Source organism: Schistocerca piceifrons, chromosome 3 (genome assembly GCF_021461385.2).
Source record: "Schistocerca piceifrons isolate TAMUIC-IGC-003096 chromosome 3, iqSchPice1.1, whole genome shotgun sequence".
In the NCBI taxonomy this organism is placed as follows: domain Eukaryota; kingdom Metazoa; phylum Arthropoda; class Insecta; order Orthoptera; family Acrididae; genus Schistocerca; species Schistocerca piceifrons.
Window position 1 is genome coordinate 844,518,996 of NC_060140.1, and position 21,779 is coordinate 844,540,774.

The following is a 21,779-nucleotide window of genomic DNA, read 5'->3' on the forward strand; positions in this document are numbered from 1 at the left end:
GTCAGTGTCAGCCAGTTTGCCGTGGCATACGGAGCTCCATCGCAGTCTTTAACACTGGTAGCATGCCGCGACAGCGTGGACGTGAACCGTATGTGCAGTTGACGGACTTTGAGCGAGGGCGTATAGTGGGCATGCGGGGGGCCGGGTGTACGTACCGCCGAATTGCTCAACACGTGGGGCGTGAGGTCTCCACAGTACATCGATGTTGTCGCCAGTGGTCGGCGGAAGGTGCACGTGCCCGTCGACCTGGGACCGGACCGCAGCGACGCACGGATGCACGCCAAGACCGTAGGATCCTACGCAGTGCCGTAGGGGACCGCACCGCCACTTCCCAGCAAATTAGGGACACTGTTGCTCCTGGGGTATCGCCGAGGACCATTCGCAACCGTCTCCATGAAGCTGGGCTACGGTCCCGCACACCGTTAGGCCGTCTTCCGCTCACGCCCCAACATCGTGCAGCCCGCCTCCAGTGGTGTCGCGACAGGCGTGAACGGAGGGACGAATGGAGACGTGTCGTCTTCAGCGATGAGAGTCGCTTCTGCCTTGGTGCCAATGATGGTCGTATGCGTGTTTGGCGCCGTGCAGGTGAGCGCCACAATCAGGACTGCATACGACCGAGGCACACAGGGCCAACACCCGGCATCATGGTGTGGGGAGCGATCTCCTACACTGGCCGTACACCATTGGTGATCGTCGAGGGGACACTGAATAGTGCACGGTACATCCAAACCGTCATCAAACCCATCGTTTTACCATTCCTACACCGGCAAGGGAACTTGCTGTTCCAACAGGACAATGCACGTCCGCATGTATCCCGTGCCACCCAACGTGCTCTAGAAGGTGTAAGTCAACTACCCTGGCCAGCAAGATCTCCGGATCTGTCCCCCATTGAGCATGTTTGGGACTGGATGAAGCGTCGTCTCACGCGGTCTGCACGTCCAGCACGAACGCTGGTCCAACTGAGGCGCCAGGTGGAAATGGCATGGCAAGCCGTTCCACATGACTACATCCAGCATCTCTACGATCGTCTCCATGGGAGAATAGCAGCCTGCATTGCTGCGAAAGGTGGATATACACTGTACTAGTGCCGACATTGTGCATGCTCTGTTGCCTGTGTCTATGTGCCTGTGGTTATGTCAGTGTGATCATGTGATGTATCTGACCCCAGGAATGTGTCAATAAAGTTTCCCCTTCCTGGGACAATGAATTCACGGTGTTCTTATTTCAATTTCCAGGAGTGTAGAATATGACCCTGTTCCAAATACGGTCCCATGAGAGTTGCCACTACGTCACCACTTTTTCCCAAATTGTGGAACCCAGTTTCTGTTGTTGCGCCTGTATCTACGATAAAATCCAAAATATACCCACTCTGACAGTCACTCGGTACAAATGTCTTTATTCCGAATCTACTTCGCTTGGTTGGAATAAATTGCTTAAAAGGTAATCGTCCTTTGAACAGCAAGAGACTTTCATCTATACAAAGCTTGTGATGTGGGCGAAATGAATTAGTAAACGCCTTACGAACTTTTTCAACAATCGTCCTAATTTTAAATAGACTGTCGCCTCCAGTACGCGCAGAGTTATCACTGAAGTGTATCATTCTCAGAAGCAGACAAAACGGCCTCGGGATATAATTTCGTTGAAAACTGGTGTGTTTCAATGTGTATCTCTGGGCCAATAATCACTTAATTTTAACTTTTTAACTTGCACCATTAAAAGTCAAATAGCAACAAAACAACACACTTCCACAAATCCAGTGTCTTTCCAGTTTGACAGTCGAGAATTCACAGATTCTGTAGTATTTTCTCTGGTTTAAACGTAAAAACGATTTGTTTCGTCTACAATAAATTGCAACAGTTCTTGAGACATAAAATGAAAGAATGCTTGGGTCAGTATCTAATTGACATTTGTGTCCTGAACTCGAGTCATCGAAGTAATGGTTTAACGGCTGGAAATCGGTTTCTTTCCAGTCAAATGTGTCACTTAAGCGCGCTCTTTTCCGAACCGTTTCACTGTCACTTTCTGATTCCTCGGATTCAGAGGAACTGCTAACTGTAATTCTTGCTCTCACCTCTGATGTAAAGGGCTGAGGACTACAGCTTCGAGATTCTATTGAAGGCTCATCACTGCTAGCAACGTCGGATAATCCACGCTCACTGTCTCTCTTTGTGAGCATATCCAGGATTTCTTTATCTGGGCAACCAGGGCGACGTATTTCTCACGTAGAAAACAAGAAAGCTGACGAAAACACAGGAATCGAAATCGAATTCTGCAAAGAGGGGACACAGCAACAAGCATATATGCACTCTCGAACTATACAGTCAGACCACTGAACAGCTACTGGAAGAGCAGGGTGGACAGACAGCTCTGCGTGTTTACACGTACATAGCGCTCAGGTAGCCGTGAAACAGCGCGTCTAAACTCGATCCTAGCAGTGGAAAGGGCAGTGGAACGGTACGCAACACGTCCTTAAGCCGTCGGCACACGGACCGTGCTGTCGAACGTCAACGCTGAGCGTGCCAAGTTCAACGTGTTGCTGAACGCTCAGGAACGATGCGACTTGTGCATACGGTACGTGGGCCCCAACGTGCTATACGCGATCACAACGCACTCCAGCGGCAGTTGCGGGATGTTTCTAGCTCGTAAATCACACTGTTGACTTAAACGGGTGCGCGTAAAATTCCCACATTAACTCTTTCAAAACGCACATTTCCTCCATTGCCCGTAGGCTAGTCGCGTTGTTCTATATGTAATATGCACAAATAAAAACTTCAATATCCATGTGAATGTTTTAAGACGAAAAGGAAAGTACCATGTCTAATAAGTAAGAACACAGGCTTATAAAATTTGTATTACAAACAGTGTGATACAAATGTGCAATAGTTCTCCACGTAAGACAAGCATTATTTAAGAATTCCCACATTTTAGTAAAATCCTAAGGTCATTCTTACTTGTTCACTGTTCCTACCCAGTAGCAGAATTTCTGCAACATGTGAATTACAAAACGTAAAAGAAAAAAGGAGCAAAATATCGTTATACAAGTAGCGCAAGCTGTCCTGTAGATTAAGCCAATCGAACAAACTCACTCCTCAAAAATAGGTGAACTTATGTTTACATAACAACAAATACTAAAGTATATACTTATATTAAACTAATAATAATGCGTCAGAACGTATTACGCGAATGTTAGGGGAGGAAAAAAAATTAGACAGCGCGAGATGCGAACCAACGACATTTCCTGCGTTAAAGTAGAAGTCCATAATGTTACTCACTACGCTACACTGATATCAAACCACGTATACTACCCCTTAATGTATTACCAGTTGCTAAAAGCGCTAATCGTAGCTATGTTACTAATTGAAATTTAATTATAACAAATTGTACCAAGAAAAGTGCGGTTTTGGTGGATCCTCAGTGTTTCGTTGCCTTCAAATGGCATAGTCTCATAACACGCAAGTTACAATAATACTTTTGCCACAAATAAGATGTTTCTCATTTTTTGCAACGAGTCACACAGTTAACAACGGGTTTTCGAGTGATTTTCAATTTGCTGGTGCTCATAAACGGCATATATACGTATAGGCTTGAAATGAATGCCAATATGGCGCATTACAACTCTACTGAAGGGAGATGGTGTGCATGTGACGTAGGTGGCGTTGTGACATCTCATTGGTCAACGCTCAGTCGCACGCTCAGAATCTCTCACCTGCTAGATATTGCCCTGCACGTTTGGGAAGACTTTCGAACGTGATATTCCACGCTATGACGTCAGAAACTCGGCACGCTCAACGCTCGGATGCACGGTCCGTGTGCCGACGGCTTTAGCGCTTCTACACGTCAGGCGCGCCAGGGGAACGGCGAGGAATGACGAGTTAACACGTCCCCAGCAGTCAAAGGGCCATTCTGCACAAGGGTAGGCTTGATTGTATGTCACAAATATCCCATCATCCCAGGAGCTCTGTTCTACGAGGTTTGTGGGAGGGGGAGCTGTGTCATGAAACAGTTACAATTAGTCGAAGGCTGTCACTGAAAAAAAGTTTGAGTACCTTTTTTTCTGAATTCTGTGTCTTTGTTGTTCCTGCCAGTGTGTTGGATGCTCTGTGTAGTGGGTACCTTCTTTGTAGTGTCGCTTGTATTAGACTAGCAATTTTCGAAAGTGCATGGCTTTAAAATTGATCATGCTTTACTGCGGATTGACATTCCCACATGTATCTTGACTCATTTTAAATAAGAACGTTGCTCCTATTGCTTTTGTGTTGTTTCTTTCAGTAGCATTTGTACAGGCATTAAGTTGGTAAAAAATGCCTCGCAAATGGCCTGTTAGTTGTGAAGCTTTGCAAACGAAGTGGTGATGTGTGATGTGTAGAGGTAATTTAGCACATCTGTGTGTGTGTGTGGGGGGGGGGGGGGGGGCAGGAGGGGATCATCCTAAGAGTTAAAAATGATTCTTTTCTAATATATTTCTTAATGTACTTTGCTAGAACAAATCTCACTCGTAATTTATAGACATATTATAACAGATGTACTGCTGGGCCGAGGGCAAATAAAAAGAAGAGAAAGAAAACAGTCACATACCTTTCCGGTGTACACATAAAGCATGAAGTTGCGGAACGTGTCCGGCTGGAAGTGTGGCAGCCGCACTGGGGTGGGCGTGCCTGGGGCTGCTGGGGACACAGAGCAGCCCGGGATGCGGCACACTTCACCACGCTTGGCCGTCTGGAAGCTCTTACACCTGTGCACAAACATTTGGTCTATCATTATCACAATGATGAAAATTTCATACTATACTATAACAATATTAAATTTATGTGACATATTCAGTTGGCCATTGATTAGTAACTGTTTAAACACACGGTTAAACTTTAGTGAACCAATCCCAGATTGCAATGTTTTGAAACATGGATGAAATGCAATCTGCACAAGTGTTCTTCCATGAAACATGTCTTGGTATATTTAGGGTTCAAATTCTTGGCAAACGGACTGAAACGAACAAGTAATTATGTTGCAGCAATAAATAAAATGCCGCCTCCCATGAAAATAAAAAGAGTTGAAAGCATACGCTATTATGGACAATTTATTGCAAACCCAGTTGAACTGTCTTACCCATTGAACCAACTTTCTATCAACAATCTTCCCACGTTTTAAAGAGAGTGGGACGCCCTTGGTATCATTTATGCACTTAACAAAAATTTCATCTTGCCATGGATCATCATGTGTTGCTCACTAACTTTGGTCCTCTGCATTGCTTAGCATATTGGATCACCCATTTCTGTACTTATCTAATTTTCATTATTTTATCCAGTATCAAGCAGTGATGGTACATGCAAACGCCGATGTGCAGTTTGATTTCCCTTGAACCCATACCAGTCTTCACCCAATTAAATTGATGTGTTTCCAGCTTGATTGAGATCTGTATTCGACCAGTCAGTCTTTCCCTTAACATCACGTGATGTCATGGCTACCACCTGCAAGAATCCAATGCTGTCTCACTCACTTTGTATGACACAGGTGGTTGGACGTGTTTTCCGAACCCAAATTGCATCCTTACGGACCACAGTGGTATCAACTACACCTACATCAAGAGATTCAGTTGTGGAGTCTTGCACGAGGACCGCTACTGCATTCTGATTCTCCCCTCTCTCACAAGTGCTATGTCTCATGCACGCTGCCCATTGGAGGCTGTTTTGAATTAAAAGTTTGGTGTGACAACAAGTACTCTGGCCAAATATTGACTTAATCGTCACAGAACTGGCTTGTCAATGTTCCGCCTGTTAGGAGTATCAAGCTGCACGTGCCTAGCAGTCCTCTCCCTGGCCTGACACTGGGGAGCTATGGGAGTATATCCACTTTATTTTGCTGCCATATTTTTCTCCATATAGTTGGTCTTGATTCCTTTTGTGGTGTGCATACTGTAAGACCTTCGGTACACACACCATCAGATTACTTGACTTGTCGCTCTAATGAAGTAGGCGAGTGTCAGCAATATGTCTCGTGGTCTTATTGTGGCGTGTTTATCTTCTGCCATTAGGTCAGACGATATAAATGCCACTTGCACGCTTAGAGTAGCAGATTGACAGTGACCAACTTTAAACAGAACTTGATTAATTTTCACACACATTTATTAAAATAATAACAATCATAAACCTTACTTAAGTTGATTCTGGATGCTATTTCCAAGTGACAATCTGAAGTTCCTTTGGTCTTGGTACGTTAATCTTATTCTCACATATCTCTGATACTTGACAAAGTGTCTATACATTTATCTCCATGGCTATGTACAGGAATATGATAATCTTATTAGACGCAGACTGAAACTTCACTACAGACTAATGCGGACTAAGGCAGACTAATGCAGACTAATGCAGACTGACTAATCGGAGGTCTGTACACTTGTTATAATACCTCGCGCGTTCAGGTATCACTGCGCAAGTGTGATCTGCGAGGAGAAAAGGTTCTACGTTAGCGGCAATCTCATTGGCTGCGTTACATATCAATATGTGAATCGGCGGAAGCAGAATTTGGTCCGTCTCTAAGACAGCGCCATCTCGTAGTGCGGAGACAGACGAGCGCTGCGCCTATGCTGTTGTGCTTAGCGGGGCGCGCTCTATTGGGAAAGTTGTGTATGTGCTGACTATGCGGAACTATGTACACAACAACTTTCTTCACTTTCTTTTTATGTTCCATGTGTGTCCAGTTGCCCATGAAAAAACTTTACCCCTGAAGAGACCCCATGCATTTTGTTTCTGATAATCGGACAGTGTTTATCTCACATGACTTCAAACAGATTTATGCCCATAGCGAGATTCAACACGTTTGCATCGCACTTTTCACCATGCCTCCAACAGTCATATGGAATAGTATATCTGCCCTTTCAAAACCTAACTTCACAAGGAAATGATGATTAATGCTGCACCTAATTCCCTCTGTCATTTTCTAGCAACTTACTGGGCCACCCCAATAAACAACAACAAACTGACATAGGGGCTAAATGGTCGTTCCAAGAGCACTGTCTTGGATGTGCAACACAAACTGCCAGTGCACATCATTGCCGAGCCCTCTGAATTCCAGGTAGGTACCATGGTGTGGGTTGGTAATTTCAGACACCATCCAATCTGGATCCATCGGTGATCTCCATCTGTGATGTTTATTGACCCTTGCACCTACAGACTTCCTTGTTGCCATCGAAATCAACTTTGCCTTCACCATTATGGTCAGCAGCCACTTGCTTTGATGTCCCGGGCTGATGCTCCAGTCCTGTGGCGATTCATGAATCTTCCATCGACCTTCGCCCTGCCCTGGCCTTCTGCAGTGATCTGCATGGGCCTTTCTCAGGGTTGGCCCATTCTGGATCACGAACCACTTTGTCTTCTCCCTGACAGTTGGTCACTGCTCGGGATTTGGGGTGGCGGTGAGGAGGAGGGGGGGTGGGGGTGAGAAGGGTTGTAGTGGTATCATCTGATGTCACTATGGAAACCGAATAGCAGACATAACATTACTGTCGACCGCAGTGGCACTACCACTCAAGAGGGCATTTGTCATCAAGAATGCTCTCTAATGAGACCACACCAGCATCCAGCATATACGTAAGCCAGACCAGAGGCTGTCTGGGTCAGTTGTGGTGCAATCTGTGGAGTGTGCAGTGAGCGTGCTATTAGTGTTTATATTGTATCCTCTTGTAACACACAAACCATTGATACTGCATGGAATGGACTTGGAGTATTGACTTACAATAGCTTGCACTGTTTCTGAGAAGCATCCTGTATGTATATATCTTGTTATAGATAAAATAGATTGAGCCTACATTGATTGTAGATCACCTTTTACGAAAGTTATCAGTGGGATGTTAAATGCTTATCATTCTTGCTTCCAATTTCCTATGCAGACAATGTTAAATCTATATCCCTGTCTGTTGGAAGTTGAAGGTTCCTATAGCATTTTCTAAGCTTGAATATTATGATACTCCTGGGGATAAGGAAGCTGCTCTCAATTAACCAGCACTTTTCCAGAAAAAACACTCATCTGAAATATAGTTCACCTTCTTCACATGATATCTTGCAAAATAGTAGCTGTAGGAATAGGGGGATTTTTTCCTTGCTAGATTTCCAAAAATCATTTGTTATTGCCCCAGGTAATTAAATGATAATAAAGATACAATCATACAGACTAACATTGTAGATATGTGGCTATCTCAAAGAATTTTTTATGAATAGGACCTAGAATATTGTACTGGTTGCCAGATATTCAGCAGCTAAAAGTAATACAATGTTATAGATGTACACAAACAGTTTTATCAGATAGGGTCATCTGCAGTGTCAGATTGTCCACAGATCATGCTGTTGTCTACAGGAAAGTAAGGGAACGCTTGACAGCTTAGGCAGCATTTCCACTTGGTGCACAGAATGGCAGCTCTCTTTAAATGTGGATAAATACAAGATAATGGTCATAACAAAAGGATAGACTCAGACAGTATGCAGTTACAAGATCAATGGTAGATGTGAAGAGGCTATCAGTTTGGTTAAATATCTAGGAGGTAACTCTGTGAATCAATATGAAATAGGAAAAAACCTGTGGCAATAAAGGCCAAGAGAGGGCTTAGATCTGTTTAGAGGATTGTAGGAAAGTGTAATTCGTCTTTAAAAGAAACAGCACACAATAAGCTAGTGTGAATAATGTAGAGTACTTCTCCATCATCTGGAGTGCTTATCACGTAGGGATGACTGGAGACAGAATATGGATTGAAAATCACACAGCAAGGATCATACCAGGTCAGCACTGCTCATACAAAATGTTCAGGAAGCTAATATTGGAAAGAAAGTTAATGATGTTCTTGAAAAACCTTCTCAGGTAAATTTAGAACAATTCTGTTACCTCCATCATATAACTCACTTAAGAATATGAAAAGAAGAGATTAGGCCTTACAGTAATTACATATAGACAGTCATTTTCTTGATCCATACACAAATGTAATAGGATAGGTAGTCACTAATATTGGTAATACACAGTCTCCATGATGTATTTTTCAGTTACCTGCAAACTGAAGCACCAAAGAATCTGGTATAGGCATTCATATTCAAATACAGAGACATGTACACAGGCAGAATATAGCGCTGTCGTTGGCAAAGCCTATATAAGACAACAAGTGTCTGGCGCAATGGTCAGATTCATTACTGCTGCTACAATGGCAGGTTATCATGATTTAAGTGAGTTTGAACGTGATATTATAGTTGGCACATGAGCGATGGGACACAGCATCTCCGAGGTAGCGATGAAGTGGGGATTTTTCCATACAGCCGTTTAATGAATGTACCGTGACTATCAGGAATCCAGTAAAACATCAAATATCCAACATCGCTACAGACAAAAAATGATCCTGTAAGAATGGGACCAATGATGAATGAAGAGAACCATTCAACGAAACAGAAGTGCAATCCTTCCGCAAATTGCTGTAGATTTCAATGCTGGGCCATCAACAAGTGTCAGTGTGAGAACCATTCAATGAAACATCATCAATGTGGGCTTTCAGAGCTGAAGGCTCACTCAAGTATCCTCGATGACTCCTCGCCTGGGTCCATCAACACCGACATTGGACTGTTGATGACTGAAAACATGTTGCCTGGTGAGACGAGTCTCGTTTCTAATCGTATCGAGTGGATGGACATGAATGGGTATGGAGACAACCTCATGAATCCATGAACCCTGCATGTCAGCAGGGGACTGTTCAAGCTTGTGAAGGCTCTGTAATGGTGTCAGGCATGTGCAGTTGGAATGATATGGAACACCTGATACGTCTAGATACAACTGTGACAGGCGACACATATGTAAGATCCTGTCTGATCACCTTCATCTGTTCGTGTCCATTGTGCATTCTGACGGACTTGGACAATTCCAGCAGGACACCTCCCAAATTGCTACAGAGTGGCTCCAGGAACACTTTTCGGAGTTTAAACACATCTGCTGGCCACCAAACTCCCCAGACATGAACATTATTAAGCACATCTGCGATGTCTTGCAACGTGCTGTTCAGAACAGATCTTCACCCCCTCGTAGTCTTACGGATTTATGGACAGCCTGCAGGATTCATCGAGTCAATTCCCTCCAGCAGTAATTCAGACATTAGTCGCATCCATGTCACGTCGTGATGCGGCACTTCTATGTGTTCGTGGGGGTCCTAAATGATATTAGGCATGTGTACCAGTTTCTTTGGCTCATCAGTATTCAGTAACCAGTTGCTGAGCATGCTCTACAGGATGACTGAAGGGTCCTGAGTGTCTGTTGTACTACATGGGCCATTTGGATCCTCCAACCTAACACTAGTTTACTGGGAACTTCATCAACAACATATTCATGTGTGCCAACACCCTTCCTCACTTAAACTTCATTAACATACCTGCTGCTTTAAAGTATTTATTTATTTACTCTATTACTCTTATCTTCATGTTTCCCTTTCTCTCTCTCCTTTTGGTTTTATGATGTCCCCTATTCTGCTTTTATCCTAGCTTTTAGTTGCACTATTCTTTTCACTTCTGGTTTCCCTTGTGCATAAAGTATCTTTACTTCTCTCTCTGTACTTCTATCGTCTGTGGTCTGAAGTTGACACAGTACTCACCAGTGTACCATCTTTGACAACCAACTCTCTCTTACACCTCTCCCTTCATCATTGTTTCCTCCTGTCCTCACAATGGATGGGGTCCCTCTCAACTTGGGGCAACCTTTGCCAACCTATCCCTATTTCCTGCCTCAGCAAGTGGCTAGTAATTCCAAAACTTAGGATAGTTTATTTTCTATTTTTATTTGTGTCTAACAGCACTATTTTGAATTTTGATTTTGAATGTTAAGTACTGGTCAGCCATTCTGTTTCCTTGTAAAATTAATTTTTAAAAATATTTGCATTGCTGCATCATGTGACATATTTAGTAACTCCCAACTAACTGGTTAGATGATATATAACAGTAAAAAAGAGTCCATATACTGTACCTGACCATGAGTATAAGCCTGTGAGCATAAACAGGCACCTCCTCTCGTCCCACAAGAAAGACGATGTCTGCAGAATCGTGATCCTCGGCAAGCCGAGCGAGGTCTTCCAGTAGTCGTGGCACTCCCGATAGGCTCTTGTCTGGGAAATGACCAGCAGTAGCTGCTACACGGGTACCCATCCTGCACAGAATTAAAGTTTTTCAGTAGTCTGAGGAGGCATGCAAGCTGGTTTTCTCTGACCACACTGCACAATTACTCATAAAACAGTATTGTCTTGTTCCATTTTTACCATGCAGCTTTAATGAAAATTTTTCTCCTCCTTGTTTTTCCTTTATGATAATTGTGTCAGCATATGCATAGTCATTAATTTACCACTAACATATAAATTTAGGTATTTTTAAGATAAAAGTAGAAGTTATCAAAGTAAAGCCATATATTGAGGTTGGCAGGGAGTATCCGAGGGACAGGTTCAGCTGCCTAGTTGGAAAGGCTCGCTTTTATCTGATAGACTGGTACATTTCCTTCAAGAATGTGTGTATTGTATCTTAACTGTGTATGAGGTGTGATTAGAAAGTAACGGCAATTTTTGTTTTTCTTAAAGAATCTTTATTTATTCAACATCAACTTTGTCTCCTTCACAGTAATGCCACTCAGATATAATACACTAGTGTCAGTGCTTTTTCCAACCTTGGAAGCACTTCTGGAACTCACTTTTCGTCACGATGTTCATCTCCTTCAGCAATTCTGTTATCATCTCATCAACGGCGGCAAAACGATGTCCTTTCATGGTTCTCTTGAGTCTTGAGAATAGAAAGATGTCAGAAGGGGCCATGCCCGGCGAATATGGTTGCTGAGGCAACATAACGGTTTTATTTATTGTCAGAAGATCACAGACAAGCAATGAGGTGTGAGCAGAAGCATTAATTAACGAGATGCAGTTTCCTTGAGTGGTTTTGCCACAACGCTGGTCGTTTTCTTCAGATAGCTTCAGGCAGACGGCGCGTAACTTCCAGGTAGTATTCCTTGTTGACTGTACGACCATAAGGCAGGAATTCATGATGCACTGTCCCATTGTAATCGAACGGAACAGTGAGAAGAACCTTCACACATGATCGAATTCGTCGAATTTTTTTCGGTCGTGGCTCTTCAGGTATTTTTCAATGGGGCAATTGGGCCTTGGTTTCGGCATTATACCCATGTTTCGTCACCTGTTGTAACGTTCTTTGGAAGTTCTGGATTGTTGTTGACTTGATTCAGCAGTTCCTGAGAGAGGTCTACACAACGTTAATTTTGGTAACTTTGCTGCTTCAAGTTTCATACCCAAAACATCCGAAAAAATTGCTTGGCACGAGCCAAAGAAAGTGCCGACATCGCCAGCAACCTCTCTGATAGTGATTTGGCGATTTTCAAGAAGCATCTTCTTTACTTCTTCCACATCGCGTTCTGTAACTCATGTGTTAAGAGCATCCAGGGCGGTCTTCGTTTTCGTCTTCTCGACCCTCCTTAAAACGTTTATCCTACTCGTAAACTCTTGTCTTAGTTGTAGGAAATTCGCCAAAAGCCACAGTCAATGTTTCGAACACGATACTGCATCTTATTCCATTTTTCAAGCAAAAATTCACCGAGTTCTCTAAAACACGCATAAACTTTTCAACTGTCAACGATACACTAAATATGCTAAACAGAAATTATGCATAACTGAAAGGGCTTGCTCTGGATAGACCGGCGTGGAGACCTGCATCAAACGGGTTTTCGGACCGGTGTCTACATACAACAAGAACACCTCATGTACCGTACACACTACAGTGCCTCTAAAGATGTCTGCTCCAAAATAAGCCATGCTCTGTTGCCTCTAATCTTGCCAGGTGAAATAAATGCAAATATGGTAGTTGCTGTCATGGTTAATGAAATCTGGAAATTAGGTATAAATTATCTCCAAACAGCCACAATTATCACGCAACATACCCAAATAGCCATGCGCATTAAAGCGCCGCTTTCGGAACAGGGAGTTGTGCAGGCTCAGATTGAATCCGCCCAGCGGATAAACGACGAGGGTCTGTGTGCAGGCCAGTCTGGATGTGGTTTTTGGGCGGTTTCCCACGCCTCACTAGGTGAATACTGGGCTGATACCCCAGTACCACTTCAGTTACACAGTTCACAAACATTTAGAAAAATCTCTCACACTTTCACAGGAATAACACTAAATGCAAACAACTGAGGTACACATATTCCGTCCTGGGATGGGAGAAGGGGGGGGGGGGGGGGGGGGAGCGCTTACGTGGTGTCAACAGGAAGAGCATCTGGCCACCACTTAAATTAACTATCCCAAATCACTTACTAGCCATGCCGACCCTGCATCGATGTGACACAAAGGTACAAGAAAGAGAAGAAGAAGCCAGAATTACACCATGGATTAAAGACACAACTTTATGGGAATGCAGGCTTTCTCAGCGAATTTCAGTGATGAAATCTTCTCAGACTATCAGCATAGTCGTCTTGTTACAAATGTTTAAACGAAATTTTACTCGTCATCTTCAGGATAACTATTGAGTTCACGTCCAGTTCATTTCTTGATAGCAATGTACGTCCACAGACCCTCTGCTGAGGGATCAGTGGATGAGCCAGTCGCATGCCTCCAGGATAGATGATATTCCAGCCACTGGCTCTGCTGCTTTCACGTAGAGTGTTTCTGATGTGAAACTTCCTGGCAGATTAAAACTGTGTGCCGGACCCAAACTCGAACTCGGGAGGGCGGGGCGTGAGTCGTGCTTGGGTAGCTCAGTTGGTAGAGCACTTGTCCGCGAAAGGCAAAGGTCCCGAGTTCGAGTCTCGGTCCGGCACACAGTTTTAATCTGCCAGGAAGTTTCATATCAGCGCACACTCCGCTGCAGAGTGAAAATCTCATTCTGGAAACATCCCCCAGGCTGTGGCTAAGCCATGTCTCCGCAATATCCTTTCTTTCAGGAGTGCTAGTTCTGCGCGGTTCGGAGGAGAGCTTCTGTAAAGTTTAGAAAGTAGGAGACGAGGTACTGGCGGAAGTAAAGTTGTGAGGGCGGGGAATGAGTCGTGCTTGGGTAGCTCAGTTGGTAGAGCACTTGCCCGCGAAAGGCGAAGGTCCCGAGTTCGAGTCTCGGTCCGGCACAAAGTTTTAATCTGCCAGGAAGTTTCATATCAGCGCACACTCCGCTGTAGAGTGAAAATCTCATTCTGTTGCTGATGTATTTTTACAAACACCACATTCCATGTGGAACTCAGTTGGAAACTACTGTCCTAGTTGACAAGATCGTTGTGTACTCTTATTTCCATTGCCACTTTGATGAACGTACCCTAGAACCAGCTGGTGTGGCACAGCACCTTTGTTTGTTCAAAAACCAACATGTGGCCTTCATTGATGGTGTGCTCTGCACTGCATACTTGTCGGTTCAGCTGAGGTGAACGTCCCTCACATGTTCTGAGATGTGCTATGAGATGTGTCGCCGCATCTGGCCAATGTACCGCATGCCACACTCGCAACTCAGGATGCAGACGCCAAGTGCCCACAGCCCTAATTGATCTTTGACTGACATGAGCATATTCTCGCTTTTAACTGTAGAGTGGAAAATGGTTTTTATGTTGTGTGTCTCCATTGTCCTAGCAATCCTGGCCGTTAGTGGGCCTGCACACAGAAGGAAATCTGCAAGCGGAAAGCTACCCTGTAATAATACAACAAGTTCCACCGACTTCCAGGTGCTTGCCTGCAGAATGTCGACACTAGTGAGTCGAGGACTACCGTCAGTTTGAGTGGGAAAGAACTGGATAAGGCGACAACATCCGTGCTGGCAAAAGATCTGAATTTTCCACCAGGTCCAAGATCATACCACCTAAGTGAGAAATTAGCAGCGGCTTCTAGCAAGCTATGTGTGGCCTCCCCTCTGATACCACTGAACAGTTCAGAAGGTGACCAGCAGGGCCCTTGACAAAGCCAAAACGCCAAAACATACTGTCTCAGTGGCAGAAAGCAGGCTATATACGTACCCTCTGTGAGGATAATGACATATTCGTCCTAGCAGCTGACAAAGGCAATGCGACAGTGCTGTTACAGTCAGTTGAATGATGGTAAAGGTTTGAGATACTACTACAGTATCCAGAATACAACCAAGTGGAGAAGTATTCTACACCAAATGTGGCAAGGAATACCATCGCACTCCTCAACAACTCAGATCTGGACAAGATGAAATGACTATGTGATCTCGTTGCCAAAAGTACTCAAGACATGTTGGGATAGTGCATGGTTCTGAGGCAGAATAAAAGGAATGAGAGAACACAACCTCTCAGAAATTATTATGTTATACTTAACTTCAATAAGATGACTCCTTGATGATTTCCAGATACAAGTCTTTCGTAAAGAATGCTGTGACTACACTATGTCGATACTAGACTGATCTAGACTACAGCTACACAACAATTCACCAAGAACCCGTCTTCCACTCTGCCACTGTGTAAGAACTGGGCACAACTGCAGTTGAGCGATCGCTTTGTCCTCGTGACCCATAGCACTGGAGGTGCCTCAGCTCAGGGGACATGGCACTAGTGTGGCTATTGCTTGTCACGCTGGTCGCTATCACTGTCGGATGACTGTGGATCTCCCATTACCAACCTCTGAACCTGAATGATTGCCCCCTGGACGGTATCGACTAGCTACAGTATAATGCCAGACGGGGATATGGTCAGGCTGGTGTACCCCAAGCCACCAGTACCGCCTTGGCTTTATGGCTAAAAATTCGCCAACATAAGGCATAAACAAACACCTAGCACAGCTACCAAAACCTCTCATGCACCACTTTCCACTCTACGTCGTAGCTTCAACATCACTTCTCTTCACATGGGTACAGCTAGAAAATTCTATTGTATTACTAGAGTCACTTCGAGAGCGAGATGGTGATACTGTTTCAACACGCATTCACCACCAGCTACTTCCGGTTTGCAAGTTCTATGAACAGGTAGACGCTGTCACCATGGGATCTCCTGTAGCGCCATGGATCGATAACTTACATAAGGAACACCTTGAGGAAACAGCTTTCAGAATCATACGCCTGACACCAAAGGTATTTGCAGATATATGGACGTCACATTCTTGGTATGGCTGTATGAAGAAGGAAACCTATAAGAATTCCTGTGCCTCCCTAACAGCATACACAACAACACCAGATTAATCATTAAATGAAAAAAACGGACGCCTAGTCATCCTAAAATAGTGATAAAGAAGATCTTGATTTCAACCTGGGACATTCTGTCTATAGGAAGAGGACACACGTGGATGTGTACGTAAATGCAAATAGCCGCCACCATCCAATGCAATGAAAATATGTGCTAATAATGCCGGTACACAGAGCGTGAGCTGTATACGACGAGTTACAGCTTCTGCTGGTCGAAGATGCAAATAAGAGGGTCTCTCCAGCCGACCAGGAAGAAGAAACAAAAGAACCCAGAAGGAGAAACCAAGCGCCTGTCGTTCCTTCCATACACAGGATCGGCCGCAACCAAGATTGCCAGGATAATGGAGAACATGAAAGTCAAATTCTTGTCAACAATCAAAATCAAGACTATGTTCCAAGTTAGTCAAAGACCATCTAGGGCTATGGGCACCTGGTGTCTAGAGCATCAGTTGCGAGTGTGACATCCATTACATCGATCAGACATAGCAATACGTCTGGAAGCACTGTTCAGAACATGTGAGGGGCGTTCACGTTGGCTAAACCAACAAGTCTGCAGTGGCAGAACAGAGGTTCATCGAATGCCACATGTTTGTTTTAGAAATCTTGTCAAGCAGGACAGCAGTCTCGATCCGATTTTCACATGGGAATGTCCTTAGCAAGTTTATATCAAGGACATTCTGATATGAAAGCAGCGGAGGGAAAAGATAGGCAGTACCGGGACTCAGCGCCCAGGCGACGCTCCACCCGTTTTGGGCCTTCAGCAGAGGGTCCAGTTGCTGTAAACGAACTGGACACGGACCTAATCCGACTATTCGCCATAGGATGATGAGACGGAAATTTGTCGAAACGTTGCAACAACATGACACCAAGATTCGGATAATAACCCCAGAAGTTTTCATCAACAGCACGAGGTCACTGAATAATAGCTTAAATATATATTGCATAAATGATGCTTATTATCATTCCTCTTGACAACAGCTTGAATTGTTGATTATGTAGTTGAGAGTCTACAAAATGGTTCAAATGGCTCTAAGCACTATGGGACTTAACATCTGAGGTCATCAGTTCCCTAGACTTAGAACTACTTAAAGCTGATTAACCTAAGGACATTACACACATCCATGCCCGAGGCAGGATTCGAACCTGCGACCGTAGCAGCAGCCCGGTTCCGGGCTGAAGCGCCTAGAACCTCTCGGCCACAGCGGCCGGCTGAGGGTCTACACCAGCTTCCCAAGAGGAGAAACAAATCTGTTCCCTAAGCAAAATTAAAAATAAAGGGGAGGGAAGGTTATCTAAAACTTTTACGAAGACGAAATCTCGCTTCCAACTGCTTGACAGTCGAGGGGCTACGACAGAAGTCCCTGAATTAGGTACTTGAGAAGGTGCACTCTCGCCAAAACTAACATTTAATACGTTTTCCCTGATGAAAGTTTGATCTAAATCTGGACAACAACACTTCTTCTGTCTTTAAGTGTTCGGCATTTGCCTGTTTACTAGTCTTTATCTCTCCTCCTCTTTTCTGATCTACCTATTGATCTACCGCTGTTGGTCGATGATTAATTGTTATTTACACACTTAAGTCTTTGTTCTTCTGTGACTGTTGTACACTTTGCGACAAAAAAAGGGCCACCACGAAAGAATTATTCGAATGGAACGGAAATCGGTAGATATGATGTACATGTACAGACAAACAAATGATTACAATTTCAGACAAAAATGGATTATTTATTCAAGAGAAAGAGCTTCACAAATGGAGTAAGTCAGTAACGTGTTAGTTTACCTCTGGCTCTGGTGCTAGCAGTTATTCGGCTTGGCATTGATTGACAGAGTAGTTGAATGCCTCCTGAGAGGTATCGTGCCAAATTTATTGTGTCCAATTGGTGCGTTAGTACCTCAAACCCCCGAGTTGGTTAGACGGCCCAGCAAATAATGCTGCAAACGTTCTCCATTGGGGAGAGATCCGGCGACCTCGCTGGCCAAGTTAGGGTTTGAAAAACACGAAGACAAGGAGTAGAAACTCTCGCCGTGTGCCAGTGGGCGTTATCTTGCTGAAATGTAAGGATGGCTTGCCACGAAGGGCAACAAAACTGAGGGTAGAATATCGCCGACGTACAGCTGTGCTGTAAGGGTGCCGCAGATAACAACCAAAGCTGTCGTTCTATGAAATGGGATCGCACCTCAGACCATCACTCATGGTTGTCGGGCCATACAACAAGCGACAATCTGGTTGGTATCCCATCGCTGTCCATGGCGTCTCTTCGCTGGTCATCGGAGTCCAGTCGGAAGCGGGATTCATTACTCAAGACAATTCTACTTCATCCAATGAGATTCCAGCCAAGCCGCGCGGGATTAACCGAGCGGTCTCAGGCGCTGCAGTCATGGACTGCAGTCAAAGGTGCCAACACGCGTACACGCCGATGCTGCCAGAGAGACAAACGCAGGTGAGCAAGCCATTGCTCTCAGGCTGCTGCCACCTACAGCCAGCAGGTGAAAGTCGCATTTGTTTTCAGGTATACAGTTAGAATTCTTCAAGTGATATACTGACGCCACATGTCTATGCAAATAAGAGGTAAGTCACCCTCTGGACACTCACGTGTTCCCCAAACCACTGTGGCTGAGGCATACATGTCAGTCCAGCACCGAGAGAGATGTTTGCATAGTGGCTTATCCTCGCAGATGCAAATAAAAGGTACTAAATGTTATGCTGACATCACAGGTCTTTGTTAATAAAGAGTTCTCACCTCTGAATGGACTATTGAAATCTGTTACAAGGTTTCCTAGAATAGCACAGTTGCATTCTCTCTAGCGATCCTAATGGGGCATGCGAGGCGCCTCTGGCTGCATACGTGTTTACTCAGCCACCGCGTGTACCTGCCAGTCCAGCGCAGGCCTAATGGCCATGCGTGAGATGTTTGTGTAGCAACTCATCCGTCCACGTGCAGCTAGAAGATTCTCAATGTTACACTGACATCACATGTCTATGTAAATAGGAGCCAGGGCTACCTCTTGGAAATAGTAAAGTGCTGCAGAAATAGTTAACGATCGTTTTGGAGGAGCTTTTGTGAGATATTAGCTTATTTGCATGGAAATTCTTACCCTAACAGGAGCTGTTTACATAAATAGCCTTCAATAACACTGATTGCATTCCTCCTGATGGTCCTAACAAGGCAAACCTCTCGATCATCAGAGAGTATCATGTCGTTTTTGGCAACCCAGAATCTACTATGTAGGAATCAACATGGATTCCGGAAACAGCGATCGTGAGAGACACAACTCGCTTTATTTGTTCATGAGACCCAGAAAATATTAGGTACAGGCTCCCAGGTAGATGCTATTTTTCTTGACTTCCGGAAGGCGTTCGATACAGTTCCGTACTGTCGCCTGATAAACAAAGTAAGAGCCTACGGAATATCAGACCAGCTGTGTGGCTGGATTGAAGAGTTTTTAGCAAACAGAACACAGCATGTTGTTATCAATGCAGAGACGTCTACAAACGTTAAAGTAACTTCTGGCGTGCCACAGGGGAGTGTTATGGGACCATTGCTTTTCACAATATACATAAATGATCTAGTAGATAGTGTCGGAAGTTCCATGCGGCTTTTCGCGGATGATGCTGTAGTATACAGAGACGTTGCAGCATTAGAAAATTGTAGCGAAATGCAGGAAGATCTGCAGCGGATAGGCACTTGGTGCAGGGAGTGGCAACTGACCCTTAACATAGACAAATGTAATGTATTGCGAATACATAGAAAGAAGGATCCTTTATTGTATGACTACATGATAACAGAACAAACACTGGTAGCAGTTACTTCTGTAAAATATCTGGTAGTATGCGTACGGAACGATTTGCAGTGGAATGATCATATAAAATTAATTGTTGGTAAGACGGGTGTCACGCTGAGATTCATTGGGAGAGTCCTTAGAAAATGTAGTCCATCAACAAAGGAGGTGGCTTACAAAACACTCGTTCGACCTGTACTTGAGTATTGCACATCAGTGTGGGATCCGTGCCAGATCGGGTTGACGGAGGAAATAGAGAAGAGCCAAAGAAGAGCGGCGCGTTTCGTCACATGGCTAGTTGGTAACCGTGATAGCGTTACGGAGATGTGTAACAAACTCAAGTGGCAGACTCTGCAAGAGAGGCGCTCTGCATCGCGGTGTAGCTTGCTGTCCAGGTTTCGAGAGGGTGCGTTTCTGGATGAGGTATCGAATATATTGCTTCCCCCTACTTATACCTCCCGAGGAGATCACGAATGTAAAATTAGAGAGATTAGAGCGCGCACGGAGGCTTTCCGGCAGTTGTTCTTCCCGCGAACCATACGCGACTGGAACAGGAAAGGGAGGTAATGACAGTGGCACGTAAGGTGCCCTCCGCCACACACCGTTGGGTGGCTTGCGGAGTATAAATGTAGATGTAGATGTAAATGTAGACTTCCATCTCAAGTGTGATGAAACATGCCCATCCTGTTTCGACACATTCCTCTAAATAAACGAAGATTTATGTGCAGTACTCCACTCCCCTGTCGCGTCTTGGGTATAAAATCGAGACTTCAGTTTCATCACTAATGTGTGTGTGAAATCTTATGGGACTTAACTGCTAAGGTCATCAGTCCCTAAGCTTACACACTACTTAACCTAAATTATCCTAAGGACAAATACACACACCCATGCCCGAGGGAAGACTCGAACCTCCGCCAGGATCAGCTGCACGGTCCAGGACTGCAGCGCCTTAGACCGCTCGGAGAGTTAGTGGCGGCATGACGTGTAATTTCACATGTTTTCACATGTCGGACGCTGCTGCTATGCATTTATCTGATTACTTGTAAGAGATATTCTCCATTACTAATGATCATTTTATATAGTACTGATGTGGGCATAGTATAATTTCTGAACCATCATTGGATGTGAACAGTGGAGGTTATACATCTCTGGAAAGCTATATTGTGCATGTATCACACAGAGCCGATGTTTTAAGGAAGCAGTATTTTTCATTTTACAGCTTGTTACCATAGTTTATCGTAGAGAAACATACAAGAAGGATGTATGTCATGAGCTGGAAATAAATTTCTTACATTGAAATAATAACAGCGCTGCATTCCACATGACTGATAGCTCAGAAACTCAAGCGATCTAAGATTCGAGCCTGTTTTAAGTGCAGAATCATGTAGTCTTACGAGTGCATGTGTTTATGTTCTCTCTTACCAATACCTTCCTAGTACTGATCCCAGACACTAGAACAACACTTAAAAATTGATGGCATAGTTCATTTACGTAAAATCCATCGAACCCCATCCATCTGGAGATCTATCATGCATAAAAATCACCCATTTCTTGTTCTTCTTAACTGTGTGCTATTACATCACAACACTTTGAAATCTGTTACTATTCACTGATAAGGAGTGCTAACCTCCTCAACATGGGCACATCTGCAGAAATCTTGTAGGCTTGGATGGGCAAGGACTCGGCAAGCTCCATTCATTCACGAGACATGGAATGTAGTGGTCTATTTATGGTCAGCTGCTGATTAAATCGGTATCGGCGCTGCAGGACGAGTTGGTCAAAGACAGTGCGAGGGGGTCTTTCAGTCTCTAATTTTATCCTAAGACTGTG

General features: G+C 44.3%; 1 protein-coding gene across 1 annotated transcript in view; it reads right to left on the reverse strand.

The window, feature by feature from the left end:
* Positions 1–21,779, reverse strand: part of LOC124787641 — a 143,244-nt gene that overhangs the window by 96,331 nt on the left and 25,134 nt on the right. The window contains exons 2-3 of the mRNA XM_047254418.1: positions 10,975–11,154; positions 4,576–4,732 (exon numbers count right to left, since the gene is read on the reverse strand). Of these exons, the coding sequence (XP_047110374.1) occupies positions 4,576–4,732; positions 10,975–11,154 (337 nt within the window). The remainder of the gene's footprint in view (positions 1–4,575; positions 4,733–10,974; positions 11,155–21,779) is intronic.